This window comes from Lacerta agilis, chromosome 9 (assembly GCF_009819535.1).
Source record: "Lacerta agilis isolate rLacAgi1 chromosome 9, rLacAgi1.pri, whole genome shotgun sequence".
Classification (NCBI taxonomy): domain Eukaryota; kingdom Metazoa; phylum Chordata; class Lepidosauria; order Squamata; family Lacertidae; genus Lacerta; species Lacerta agilis.
Window position 1 is genome coordinate 47,260,107 of NC_046320.1, and position 15,140 is coordinate 47,275,246.

Consider the following 15,140-nt stretch of genomic DNA (forward strand, 5'->3'; position numbering starts at 1 on the left):
AATACTAGAAAGAAGGGATACAATGTCAAAGTGCAGAGATATTTAAAGTAGGACTATGAAGAAAACCTAATGCCAGCATGGCCCTATTTAAATGCATATATAGCAGTGCATATTCACTCCAAACATATCAGTTACAAGTTCATTTAACTTCATTGAATGTGCATTCTAAAATGCTCTCAATTTACTTCCGATGGTAAATTATGTTCACATATTCTTGAATCTTTTGTAACTGTGTGTGGCCTTAATAGGTTAGTAAAAGAAACCTATTAAAGGCTTTTCAAAGGAATTATTTTCTTCCTACTTAAGTAAAGCTTGATAACACCCATGCTGAAATGCTGATCAATTAAAGAGAAAGTTTTCCAATTATGAGTGATGTATTCAAGTCTGCAGTCCTACTTTGATGAAGTGGTACCTCTTTGCCAAGGATAACCACTACTTCATCAACCACTGAAAACACAGTGTCAAATTTGTTTAAATACATGTGGGTAAGCTCCCGTTGCTCTGTCCCAGCTTCTGCCAACCTAGCAGTTTGAAACCACACCAGTACAAGTAGATAAATAGGTACCGCTGTAGTGGGAAGGTAAATGGCATTTCCGTGTCTTCTACCAAAAATGATTAAATGACAAACATTGATAATATGTGCATACTAAAAAAAATGTAATTCAGCACAACTAAGACAAAATTCAGTTGCAGCTTAACATGTATTTTCTATGGAATACAAATGACCACAATATTATGAAATCCTACAAATTCAGCATAAGTAGAATAAGAGCCTGTTCATACAAACAAGCAGCAATTATCAGACATGCTAGCTGCCATACAAGGGAAAATGACAGCCCTTTCTGGAAAATACACCAGCTCAATAATGGGAAGCCACTGTGCTCGTTTGCTAGCCTCAGGGTTCACTTGTTGTTTTTTAAAAAAGTTTCAAATTACTTGAAAATTGCTTAGCAAATACATTGGGAGACTCAAGGTTAGATTAGCATATACCAGTATATGCTTCATAGAAACATTGGTTTCAAGATTCTATAATTATCTACAGTGGACTTGAATTCGTTGCTGGCTGTTGGGTTCTTGTGGACTCACCTCCTCACCACAGTCACTATTGCCAATTCACTTGCATCCCCTCCTTCTGGAACCAAACTGTACAAAAGGCAAGGCAAGGAAAATGGAGGCTGTTGCTCCTTCTCATTCTTATCACCATGTACAATCTTGGAAGATACATAGTGAATGGGGGGAAATGCATTTTAATGATACTAATAGCCAGCTTTCAATATAACTTATGATGCTTGTAGGCTTTATCTGATTGGACACTATGTGAAATATGATGCTGGACTAAATAGGTCTTTGATCTGTGTTTTATTGCATTAAATATGAGGAGTTCCTTACCTGTACAGCACTATTAAGAAAGCAACTGTTTTGTCCCGGTTCATTTAGCAAGCCCTTGGTAGGCGCCAAAGACATCACACTTCCAGGTTGATATACTTTTCCAAGGTTTCCTCCAGGTTTCCTCAAGAACTTTACCCATGCCATTATTTAGGAAACAGTGTTTATAAAATAAGACTGAAGGATTCCAAGCAAAGCGAACCTAGTCCTGACAATTGCCTTTAAGTTACGGCATTGTGTTCAGAAGTCCAACTCTTCAGATTGCATTAAGTCAATATCGCATCTGCTCTTTTTATTTTTTAAAAATAAAGATAAAATAAAATGTGAAAAACTTTGTTCTGTGAGTAGATCATGTAATATTATGATGATAAGCCATACAAATACTTATTGACAATCTTTATAGCATTTCACTTTTTCTTCTTCTTTAATATTAGTGCAAATGACTCTTTGGAAGATAATTTTTAAATACTATGGCAGCTATATATTGAAAAAACCAGGAATTCTTAGCTAGTTTTAGCTATAATCAAGTCTTTTTGCAGGTTGGTTCTTTCTCTTCATTTTAAGAAATAAATCACATTTCTTCCTGTGGTTTGCAAAAGTAATTCTACCGTGTATCTGTCTTCTTTCAAAATCTGTAAGGAAAAAGGGAGAGGGAATCTGAAGTTAGCAAATGAGTTGAAGTACACAGCTGACAGCAGCAAAGACAGAACATAGCTGGAATGGAGAGAAGTCCTGTGTATCCATCTATTTGTTTGGGATGTAGAGATGGGTTGTAAGAGCTGAAGAGAGAGATGGTAAGTGGATTTAATAACTTCATTTTCCAAGACCATTCACCATTTGGAATGAGTGATCCCAGGAATCTGTCAGAAGAACATACAAATGATGCAACACGCATTTCACCTATACATTTGCCAATGGAACCTTGGTATAAAGCATCTACCAAGTATAATACATCTACCAACTGATTAAAAAACTTCCTAAAATCATCATCTCACATTTAACTGCTGTCAACCACTACAAAAAGAGAGTGTTAGCTAATCAAAGCTGCCATGTTCAGGCATTTCTTAAGCTGATCGTGTTGAACTCAATCATAGAAAAGTAGAATTGGAAGGGTCATCTAGTCCAACCACCTGCAGTGCAAGAATCATTTGCCCAACATGGGTCTCAATGTGGGGAATGTAGTTACAATAATGGAACAGAAAGCTTTCTTTCTATGGAACCTTGAATTAACTTATCTTAAGATCCAGCTGTTAGCTTTCTTTTCCAATTCTAGGTTTCTATATTGATAGCATAACATATAAAGTCCTTGGGGCACAAATACCTGATGGCAGCCAACTCAATGTGCTTTTGGATGAAACTCATTACCTAGACCCATTTATTCTGTGCCTAGGTTTGGTTTTACACTGAAACAGCTTTAGTTGCCCTAATGATCACTGCCAGGAGTTGGAATGCAACCCTGCTCCTCTCCTCCTTACTCCCACAGCGACTTTTAATAAATGAAATGAAATAATACAGGCTTTGCGGATTGGGGTAGGAGGCACAGATATAGGGTGGCTCCAACCTATCTACAGGGTCAGCTTCAGAAGATGGCATCGGGGGCTGCACAACCCCCATGCCAGTTGTGCTGTGGGATCCCACAATGTTCTATTCTATCAATCTTTTAACATCTATATCAGAGATGGAGAATCTGTGGCCCTCAAAATATTGCTGGATTACAACTCCCATCATCTCTGACCAATTGCCATGCTGGCTGGGATTGATGGGAGCTGGAGTCCAATATCTAGAGGACCACAGGTTCCCATCTCTGATCTATTATGAAGCCACTGACTGGGTGGTGGCATTAGGAGAATTTGGGTAAGGCACCATCAATAAGCTAATATTCAGCTCTACTTCTCTTGCCATTGAATCAGGTGGAGACTGACCAACGTTTGGACTTGGTATTGGGCTAGATGAGAATCAAGAAACTGAAGCTAAATCCCAGTAAGTCTGAAGTCACATGCACCAGTGGTTCTTGTGTTCAGACTCTGGGAGTGCAGACTGTTCTAGATGAAGCTGTACTCAACAAAGCAGATGTATTGCTTAGGAATGTCCCTTGATCAAGCTTTGTCATTTGAGGCCCAGGTGGCCTTTTCCAGCTTTAGCTGGTTCAGCAGCTATGACTGCTCTTGGATGGGGATGGTCTGGCCATGATCATCCATGCTCTTGAATATCCCGACTGGATTTGCTACTATTATTCTGACAGTTACTCAGTGCTGCTCAGTTAGCTGTCTTTTTAGAGCTACAATACAATCAAAAGGATACACAGGTAATGAGTAAATCCAGAAGACAAAATAAAAACATTAGATAGTTGACTTCTGAGAAAAGATTTGTAGTACTGAATGAGTGTAACTACAGATGAAGGCTGTACAAAAAGAGAATAAAGTTACTTTGAACCAAGCCAACATTTTATGTATTTTTCCACCAGTTCTACAGACTCTTTGTACTCATGCAATGGTATCATTTAAACTGCACTTCTGTAGCAACTTACTTCAATTCCAGAGGTATTAGCACTAAATTTGAACAGCTATGGTATGCTCAAAACAAGAGCCTATATACATTTCCACATAAATTGGAGTACATCTACATACCCAAAATGTCAGATGAATGAAACATCTGAAGCAACTTGGTAGAAGCTCAGCATTACAATATATTTTCAAACACTAAATCCACCTTATGTGAGTAATAAATTAGGTTTATCTCCCTATCCAACGTCTTACACATTTTCTGAACCAATCCACATTTTGTGCTTCTGGAACCAGATTCAAACAACAGACTAACAATTTCTCTTTGTGTGTGAGGTTATTGAAATAATATGTTTATGGTATTAACCAAAATTAGCGAAAACAAACATGAAAATATTCATTTCACCATTTGATGCTAGGCATCATGGGTGGTCTAAAAACAAAACACTGTATGTTCTCAGAGAAAATAATTATTACAGAAATGCTGACAAAGGTATGCAGGCCAGTCTTAAAAGAACTTTTTGGGGGTCTAACTTAAAATAGTGTAGCAAATACGATATACCATTATCGACACAAAGCTGTAAGGAATACTAACCCATGTGCAACATTCAGCAGTACTCTAGAATAATTTGTCCTATGAACAGAAACTGCAGGTGGCTTTTTAACACCCAGAATCCCCATGTCAATAAGGGTATCAGAGCTGTGAAAGTTGGCAACTCCAATGATCAAGGGGCTGAGATACTTTCCCTAACAACAGAAAGGCTGGGGCTTTTAGTTCAGAAGAGGGGAAAATCATGATAGAAGTTAAGAATGTTGGAGAAGTATTTCTCTGCTTTCTCTACTTTTCTCATACTATTGACACTCAGGCAAATTAAATATCATAGATTCACAATAGTCAAAAGGAAGTACTTCTTCACACATGATGCATTAACTTATGGAATTTCCTGCCACAAAATATAAATGATAGTCACTTGCTAGACACATTAATGGAAGGCTTGTTTATCAACAGTTTGTTTATCAAGCATAAATATCCATCATCAGTGGCAACACACCTTGGCTGTGGGAGAATGTGGAAGAGCTGTTGTCATCATGCCTTTTTTGTGCACTTTCAATAAACTCCAGGGTGACCACTTTGGAAAATAGGATGCCAGACTTTGGTCTGATCCAGTGCAGGTCTTATGTACTTAGCTAACAGTGACAGACCATTGTAACACCTGCTGATTTAAACAGAGTTCCTGACATCATCCCCACTGTATCAGCCATTTCCACCATTATTCCTCCAGGATAAAGTAGCCACAAAATGCAGCATTGTCTGACTCACTTCTCGCAGTAAGAACAATAAAAAGTACAGCAACTTCCATTTAATGAAGTCAAAATATGACCATATTTAATAAATATATTATTGACATAGTGCGCTTTTTAGTTTGAAGCAGTGCCATCTCTTCCCCAAACTATTTAGATTTCATAGGACCTAGGATTAGACAGGGCCCTTCCTGCTGAACCTCCAGCATCTACTGAATATGCTCTTATTCCAGCAGGTATTTTAAGTAATTTCTGGTTTTATAGTTTAACTGATTTAATCTTATTGTATTCAATCTGATCTGCACCGCTTGGAGACAATTGTGATTTTAAATAAATACATACTCAAATTGCTTCTGACCTCCAAGAATTCACCTTTAGTGGAACTCTACTCTTGTTTGAACCTTTGTGGGGGGGGCCATATGATTTTAGTTCTTCCTCCTTCTGGATAAATAGTCCAATTTGCCTATACCTGCTCTAGCAGACTATAAATCTTAGAAGACTTAGAACGAACTTCTATGTAACGAGACTTGTGAATTTAACATCAAAATTCCAGTAATAATCTTTTCATACAATGCACAGGGGTGGAACCACGTCCTGAACACGTGAAGTCAGTTTTCAGGAAGGTGGAAATATTTATAAAAATAAATAAACTGGAAGGTTTTGAAAACATCAAATAACTATGGCTTGAGAGTTTCCATTTCTTACTCTGCAAGGCATTTGACAGATTACTGAAACAATGACTGAATCTGATGTTTGAATCTAGTTTGAAATGCTTCCAAGATTTATAGCCGTTTAACATTACCGGCAAATACTGCAATCTGATCTGCTCTATTCAGTTCAAAGTATGAATTATATTCACTTAAGACAATTGCTACAATATTTTTTTACTATTTGATTTTTCAATGGGTTTCTTCAGAAACGCTGGCTCCCTCAGCCTGCAAGCAAAGACGAGTGCCGCACCCCACAGTCAAATTCGATTGGACTTAACCGTCCAGGGGTCCTTTACTTTTATTACCTTTACTGCATTAAAAGAATTAATACATTGGGTATTGAAGCTTGGAGGAGCAAATACTGTGCTCAATGGGACCTATTTTCAGAAAGGTACTTCTGTTCACTCAAGGGTGAAGGGCTCCAATTTCTGTTAATTCTCTCCACCCCACTGCAGCCACCTGTGCTGCACTACTTGCTACTATGAAGCGTGGCTTTGGGCAAGAAATATATCCCACCCAACAAACACGCTAATACTGTACATGTATTTATCCATTCAATGTATACTGCAAGTATTTATTCGTTCAAATACTGTGTTATTACCAAAGTTCCCTGGGTGGCTCTTTCACAAAAGCATCAATATGATATCTGAAAAACTTCACAGAAACCCAAGTATCAGTTCTACTGCTCAGTGAAGAAAACTGTAAATACCTGATAGTTATGTCACCCTTTCATTTCATAAGCAGTACAGCAAGCCACACATAAACTGCCTGTAAACTTCAAAAGCAGTTTCCTTACTTAATGCCAATCACTGAGCATATGTGTAACATCCAGGTTAAAAATTAACACTTATTTAACACTTTTGGAGCTAGCCACATTAACAAAATGAAATTTCATTGATTTAGCATGTTCATGAGCATAAATACTCAAAATTAGGATATCCCAAGTATTTTATGCAAACCAAAAATATTTTTAAAAGAATATAGCATGTCATTTGTGGGTCTTTTTCATACAAGAAGATCAACAAACTCAAATTAGAGAAGACACAGGATTAAAATAGGCCCAAAAATCTGCTGGAAACTAACACATACCCAAGAATGGGAAATCAGATACTGTACTGGATACTATGCAGATCCTATCACGCAGGTTTCAATGATCTGGGAACGTTAAATTTAGCAAAACCTTGTTTGATGCAATGGCAGTCAAAACAATGGCCCTAAACACGCTTTCCAATCACAAACATGCTGATTACTTGCTTCTGCATTAGATGTAAAATATCTGCTGAACTTAACTATGGAGGGGGTTGGGGGGGGGGGAGAAGAGAGGAGAAAAATCATAAACCGTACCACACGCTGTGAGTGAGCGGGCCACCGGCAGCATGTAAACACTTAAGGCTCCGGATTAAAGAGCAAGGTATGGGCGGAGAGTTGTCATTAGCCCAGCCATTTCAACAGCCAATAAACAGATACGGAGCAGCGACGGCTGGAGCAGAAAGCGTGAAGTAGTAAACAAGCAGGAAGAGTTTTATTATTATTATTTAAAAAAAAAAACCGGCTCTAAGGGCTCGACAACCAGAAGGAGAAATATACAGCGGGGAGGGGAGGAACAGGTTCTTCTTGTTGTTTTAAAGGCGATGGTGGACGAGAAAGAAAGGCTTTCCACCAAGGAGACCCTCAATCCCCACCCCACCCGCGAAGGGCCCTGGAGGGATGCGTGAGAATGCGAGGTGTGGTGGTGGGCAGCAGAGGCGTGTCGTGTCTGCCCCCCCCCCCGCACAAGAAGCCGACCAGCTCGACCACCAGACATGCTGGGCCCAATCCGAGGGGGCACCAACGAGCTGGCCCTTGAGGGGGTAAACTCAGGCTCAGCTCACACCCACCGCCGCCGCCGCCTCAGGCACCTGCCGCCGGAGGAAAAACTTTCCGTGCCAGGAAGTTCCAGGCTGGAGGGAGGAGGGTGAGGGTGTGTGTGGACGTGGAAGGGAGAGAAGCTGGCCAAGGACCCCGGGCCCTACCCGCCCCCCCCCAGTTCTCAACCGACCGGCTTTTCGAAAGGCCAGCCGTTGGCCACCTCGCTTCCTTCCCTTCCCTCCTCCTCCTCCTCCCAGTCGTGCCTCTTTGGCCGGCGCTCCTCACTCGCTCTCTCCCCGCGTCAGAGGCGCCGCTTCCCCCTTTTGGGAGCCCCACCACCACCACCACTGCACGGCCACCTCAGCAGCACCACCGCCGCCGCGTCCCCTGCCCCCTGCGCCCCTGAGGGACTACTCACCTCCTCCGGTGCGACGCCGCCGCCACGCCAGTCGCTTCTTCCCCATCCCGAGCGCGGGCTCCTCCGTCCGGCAAGCGAGCAGACTATGCCGCAGGCAGGGCTCCTTCCCCCGCCCACCACCAGCAGCACCAGGCGGTGGCGCCGCCCCCTCGCTCCCTCTTCCCTCCCCCTCCCCTCCCCTCCCCGTTGAGTAACTTTTCTTTCCCGCTTGGAGCGGCGGCGCTCGAGCGCCCTTGCTGAGGGGGGGGGGGAGGGAGAGAGAGAGAGGCAGAACCTGGGGAGGCGGGAGGAGGAAAGAGAAGCGGCAGGGCGGGAGAGTTCTCGCGGGCGGCGCGCTCCCGCACGGGCAGGCCGGGCGCGCGCAGCAGCAGCAGCTGACTGGCGTGGGCGGGGCAAGTAGTCGGGGCAGTCTGGAGCGAGTTCCTACTCATTCCGATGACTTCAGACGCTGAGGGAGAAGTGGAAAGGGGGAGGGGGGGGAGAGAGAGAGCGAGAGAGCGCGCGGGGGAAATGCCGGCTTCCGATTGGGCAAAGGAAAGGGAGGCCGTAGGGAAACGAAGGCCGGGAGTGATTGAAAGTGCGGGGACGTGACGTCATCCCAGGAGCATCCAACCCAAGCTCAGTGTTTTGCCCACTCCCCCTCCTTTAATTAATTAATTAATCGATCGATCAATCAACCCCAGATCCTGGGACGGCGTGGCGAGGGAGGTTGGCCGCGCGCGGGATTCAGGTTCTGTTCATCCTGAGTGCTGATGAAGGATGCTGGGAAGAAGCCGAAGTAAACAAGCTGCGGAACTGGAACTGCAAGCCTGCTGGATCAGGACAACGGCCCGTCCACCACCACCATCATCATTTACCCACACTTCACTCTAAGGTCTCAGCATCCTGTGCTCACAGTGGCCAACCAGGTGCCCGTACAAACCCTGCGAGCTGGACCTGAGCTGAACAGCGCTGTGCCCACTCACAGTTCCCCTTAACTAGTACTGAGACGTTGCTCGGTCCCAGCTGCTGCCCACCTAGCAGTTTGAAAGCACGTCAAAGTGCAAGTAGATAAATAGGTAATGCCGGCTCCCTCTGCCTATAGAGCGAGATGAGTGCGCAACCCCAGAGTCATCAGCAACTGGACCTAATGTTCAGGGGTACCTTTACCTTTATACCCTTATTATTTTTATTCTGTCTCACACACACACCATTCATATCCTATTCTAGGGCTGGCAGCAGAGGCTGGCATTGGTGAATAGCTTAGGCACCAGTACTTTGGAAAGGTCCGCGCTGGTACCCACCCCTGACAAGCCACCACCACTGTCGGGGATGCTGTGCCAAGACCTGTCACAGTGGCAGCAACAGCTCCTAACACCCATGCAGGGAAGCAAGCATCTGTCCAAAGAAGTGGTTGCTGCTGCTTTTCTGTCTGCAGTGGGTAGCAATAGGAAATAGGCTGGGCACTGCTGCAGGCAAGGTGAGACTGATCTTTGGGCAAGTGATGGAGGTTAAGAGGAGCCATTGCCTCCACTTCATCACCATCTCCCTCTGGGCAGCACAGAGGATGGGGCTTTACTTCTAGCATCTCTACTGTCAGGTATCCTCAAGGAGCAGCTTCATAGGCTCCCTCTGGGAAGTCTAGGCCTGTTTCACCCAGTTCCAGTGGCCATGCCATCTAGCACAGTGCTCCTCAACCTTGGGTCCCCAGGTGTTGGACTAAATTCCCATCATGTCCAGCCAGCTTGGCCAGTGGTCAGGGATGATGGGAACTGAAGTCTAACAACATTTGGAGACCCATGATTGAAGAACACTGAGTCAGAAAAAGTGAAGGTAGCACCAGATGCTTCTTGCCTGCTCAGGTCAGCAAGCTGTGGCAGTAGTTGCAAGGAGCAGTAGCTGCTGTCTGGTCACCTCCCTCTGGACGGTGTGGTGGATGGTGTGGTGGGAGGATTAGACCTCTCCAGGGAAGCTAGGAGAAGTGTCCACCAGGGGATTATTGCTGAGAGTTTCCCAAACCATGGAACCTGCTTTGCCTTGTGCTTGGTCCCCTCTTCTTACCTCACCTAGTATCCCTTTGTCTTCCCCTGCCTAGCATATTACCATCTCTTTTCCACTTGTATCCATATGTGCTCCCTCTCCCCTTCTTTTCTTGTCCTTTTCCCCCTTTCTGTGAAGCTGGGAGCAAGTCTGCCCAGGAGAGTTGTGTTTCTATGAATCCTGGCCCCTGGTTGAGGTTTGTGTAACTCAGTGATGAAGAAAATGTATGCTCATCTGCATATCCTGCTACGACAACATGGAATGTTCATAAGCATTACAGTGGCTAAGGGAATGAAACTCTGAGCTGCTCATGTGAAAAAGATCATAGGCCCCAGGGGAAGGAAGTGTTGTGGAAGAGATCCAAGGAGAGGAGGATTCCAGGAATAAGGAACCCAGACACGGATGGAGTTCATTGAGGGAGTGCAGAGTAGCCTAGGGCTATGAGTCAGAACCCGGAGGGAAGAGTAAGGCAGTGGCCACTGAAAAGACGGGCAAGCAAATTAACCTAGGCATTGAGACGTTAATAAGAAAGGGAAATCTTGGGGGTTAAGAAAGGTGAGAAAATGTATTCTGTTGCTTGAAGTATGATGTGAGATGGGGGCAGGGGGTGGGACAGAAGGGTTGAAAAAGCATGGAGGAGGACTACGAGCCAATGACTGATGTAAGCAGTCATTGACTGATGTGAGACTGGGCCACGAGACAGGGAATTGAGGGAAAGGAATGGCCAGCATGAATCTTGAAAAAGGAGAGAGAAAGGTCTGATGCAAGATTTCACAAATGGCTTAAGAACTGGAGGGACTAAATATTATTGGAAGGAAGGACATGGACAAACAAGAAAGGTATGTGGGGTCATGTTGCCAGGAAAACTCTTATGTTTGGGTTTTCATGACATTGGAAAGAGGTGGCACTGTGCAGTAGGGGTAAAATCTATTGTGAATCTGTCCTCCGTTGGAATTTGTTGGGAGTAATGTGATGGCGATGGCAGAAACTTCCAATTGGATGGAGCGATTAAAGGTAAAGGGACCCCTGACCATTAGATCCAGTCACGGACAACTCTGGGGTTGCGGTGCTCATCTCGCTTTATTGGCCGAGGGAGCCGGTGTACAGCTTCCAGTCACAATTTTGTTGTTTTACTATACTGCTTTGATCTTTCAGCAATAGCAGAAAACAAGTTTATTCCGTGTTCCATTTTGTCACTGTTCTCATGTGGACAACGCAGAAGTTGCATGGAGAAGCTGCGTGGCAGTCGTATGGGGCATCTTTGGGGAACCGTCTCTTCTGCAGCTGCTAAAATGCCCTCTCTCACTTCTGGATTCCTAGATCCTCTTTGAGGCTTGTTGGTTCATTTGAATTTGTAGCCTGCCATTCACTATAAGGTCTCAGGGCAGGACATCTCCAGAACACAATTTAAGTAATTAAAAATAAGTTTAAAACAGTTTTAAAAGAGTTTTACAATAAAACAGAAGCAGGTACTCCATATCACTCAGCTGTATGCAAAGGTTTGGGCAAAAAGGTGCATCTTGACCTGTCAATGGAATTGTACAGTGACAGGGCCAGGTGCATCTTGGACAAGAGGGCTTTCCATGCACTGAGGGCCACCACCAAAAAGGCCCTTGCATATGCTGTTGCCCTGTAAACCTCAGAGGTTGGTGATAGTACCAGGAGGACCCCACCTACAGATCTTTACAACTGGGCAGGTCTACATGGTAGGAGAGGGTCCTTCAGATATCTGGGTTAGACTCAATACTCGTGTTCTTGAAGTTTTTTTTTTTTTAGCGCATACTGCTACCACACTACCACAAGTATCTCCAGACCACATGGGAGGAGCTTGCAATGTTGCTATTCTGCATCTCAGTATCATCCTTTGGGCTACTGGCATGGACTTCTCCTGAGTGGTCCTGGGTTTCTTGCGCTACCTGAAAGCACAGTAGGGAGCAGTGCTGCTGTGATTTCACACTACTACAACGACATAAATAGTGTGCCTTAGATCAGACTACAGCTCCCATCATCTCTCACCACTGGCATGCTGGCTAGGCTGATGGAGTCCAACAACATCTAGAAGGCCACAGGTTCCCCATCTCTGCTTAAAATGGATATATGACTCCTGGCTGACAGAGCTTGCAAGAAAAGGCTAGATAAAAAACATGTTTGAAAATATATATGTTGCAAAGGGTTAGACAGAAGTGTGGGGAAATAGAGTTAGTAGTGTGAGGCACCTTTAATGTCTAAAATGTAACTTTCCTCAAGATATCAGATTAGAAAAGCATAATTTTGTAAAAATAAGAACAAGGTTTGAGAAGCAATACAAAGGACAGTGTGTATCTTATAACCATACCTACCTACCTACATTCTTAGATTTTCAAATTAAAGACAGATTGATTTTGAATGGAAGGTCATTTTTAAAAATGAATTTACATTTTATCCAATCCAACCATTGGATATTGTTTAGTTGTACTACTCACCAGAGAGTTTTCTTAAATTCAGTGGAAGAATATGCACTTAATTTTATTATTATTTCTGATTTCCTGTTGCTTTCTCTTTGAGATGCCTAATAATGTTGCAAATAAATTCACTATGCAATATATTGGTTCAGTTCTAACTTAGTTGGCCTAAACAGAATAGCATCTACACAAAGACATGAACTCTCCAAGGTAACGTTTTCTGGCCTTTTAAGTTTTTCTTGCTTGGTAGCCAATATCCTAAGAGAAATAGCTGGACCATGTCAGCAAATTTGTAAGGATGACGCAAGCAACAAAAAGATCAGTTACTTACCCTCTAACACTGATTATGTTTTGTTAGGAACACACTTTTCATAATACAGTGTCCAGTTCTAGCATTGCTATGTCATGTGGTGAGATTATTGCAGTTTGCACAGTAGGGAACATTAGGAAGTTTACAAACAAGTGCTCCCTAAATTGTTAGGGGCTTATTTGTGTCATTGAATTAGAAACTGGATTACCGAGGAAATGAGACGGCTTTTTACAAGACACATACAGCTCTATTCCCGCCTTTGTTCTTGTTTGTATTAATTCGGGTTTGCCTTCCCCTCTGTTGCCAAGCCCAGTATTAACATTAGTCATAATAAATAAAAGAAAGGTACCCTGTTTCATTGTCAGAAACGTTGGATAGTGAAGAGTTTTTGCTGGCAGGTATGTGCTAGGGATTTTCATAGAACTTAAAAGAGAACAAATTTGCTTGAGGCAAGTTAAGGGTGAAGGCAATGTGGGTGAAATAACCAAAGCGGCAGCAGCAAGGTTTATTACGTGACTTCTCTGGCTACTGGGAAATGCACAGGAAGGGAAAAAAACCTAAGAGCGACTGTTTAAAGTATTTACAAGTGTGCCTGAAGCTAAGCTTGTAAGAACTGGAGGATACACACAGAGGGTGGGGGGAGTGTTCTGAAGATATGTATAAAGTGAGCTGGGAGGCAAAATTTTGGGCTCTGTCATGATGGGTCATACAGCAAGATGATGGCGCCCAGTCAGAAAAGATAGGAAAAGAATAAAATCAATAATAGGCATAATACAGTGTGGAATTTATTAGATGGATAGGAAACTCAGCATCTTTCAGGCTGAGGAAGGTTCCAAGTTAGAGGAGAAAATCAGTTCAGAAGACTGGTTCAAGCATACCTGTAATACCTTGGATTTATAAACCATGGCTTATCAACCCAAGAACAAGCTATATATTGTACCCCTGGGTATGCTTTCCTCCCCCTGACCCCCTCCCCCTGCGGGGGTGAGATCTGAGATCATGACTTGTTTAAATCTCATTTTTCTATTACATCCAAACCAGGAGACTGCTTGATTCCCAGCTTATTAACCAGGATGAATCTGGGATTTGATCTTCGTTTCATATCCTGATTACTAAAAAGGGATTAAGCCACAGTTTCCCAGTTTAGATTTAAAGGTCAACCATGGTTTAAACAAGCCACAGTCTAAGCACCAACACTTCAGGTAGCCTGTAGAGATTTGATGTGACTAGGGCAAACTGCCTATAAACTGCTTTTCTTGGGAACTGCTTAGAGGTTTAATTACAATCAAGCAGTACATAAATTTTGTTAAATAAATAAAATGTAACTCATGGGCATTAATCTGATTCATCTGCAACTAAAAATAGAATCTTAGGCATGTACCCAAATAAAGTCCCTCTTTCTACAGGGGACTTACTTGCAAGTAAGTGGGTACAGGATTACAGCCTAAAATCCTTATTTAGAATTAAGGCTTATAATCATGTAGAACGCTCCCTCTATTATTGCTTCATCAGGCTCAACCCAATGATGACTGATTTTTGTGAGCCACTCAGATATTTTTTAACTAAAGGCCAATATATAAAGGCCATAAATAAAACTTCAGTTTCAGCTGTGTTGTGAATATTATTTGTCTGTGGTAGAGCAAACAGCGGGCTTTCTCTGGGGGCAAAATCTGAGTTTCTGAATGGCACAGATTTAGGAGGTAGCCCATTAAGGAGTGGACAATCCCAAATATCTCATTGACACAATGAGCCAGTGTGGTGTAGTGGTTAAGAGTGGTAGACTCGTAATCTGGGGAACCGGGTTTGCGTCTCCACTCCTCCACATGCAGCTGCTGGGTGACCTTGGGCTAGTCACACTTCTTTGAAGTTTCTCAGCCCCACTCACCTCACAGAGTGTTTGTTGTGGGGGAGGAAGGGGAAGGAGAATGTTAGCCACTTTGAGACTCCTTCGGGTAGTGATAAAGCGGGATATCAAATCCAAACTCCTCCTCCTCCTCCTCCTCCTCCTCCTCTCCTCCTCCTCCTCCTCCTCCTCCTCCTCTTCTTCTCCCTTTTAGAGGAGGAAGTGCCAATTTCTCTCTGCTTTTGTTACTCCCCTATTCGGACAATGTCCTATTAAGGCATATTTGAATGAAATAAAGCACACATTGTATGGAAAGCATTTTTTTGTTTATTTTCATAACCACAAATCATAGATTGTAAATA

General features: G+C 43.2%; 1 protein-coding gene across 1 annotated transcript in view; it reads right to left on the reverse strand.

Moving 5' to 3' along the window:
- The window catches only part of USP53 (ubiquitin specific peptidase 53), a 28,230-nt gene extending 19,911 nt beyond the window's left edge, over positions 1-8,319 (reverse strand). Inside the window, 2 exon segments of the mRNA XM_033159861.1 lie at positions 1,390-2,018; positions 8,166-8,319. Coding sequence (XP_033015752.1) covers positions 1,390-1,533 — 144 coding nt within the window. The 5' untranslated portion in view covers positions 1,534-2,018; positions 8,166-8,319.
- Between the last annotated feature and the right edge of the window lie 6,821 nt (positions 8,320-15,140).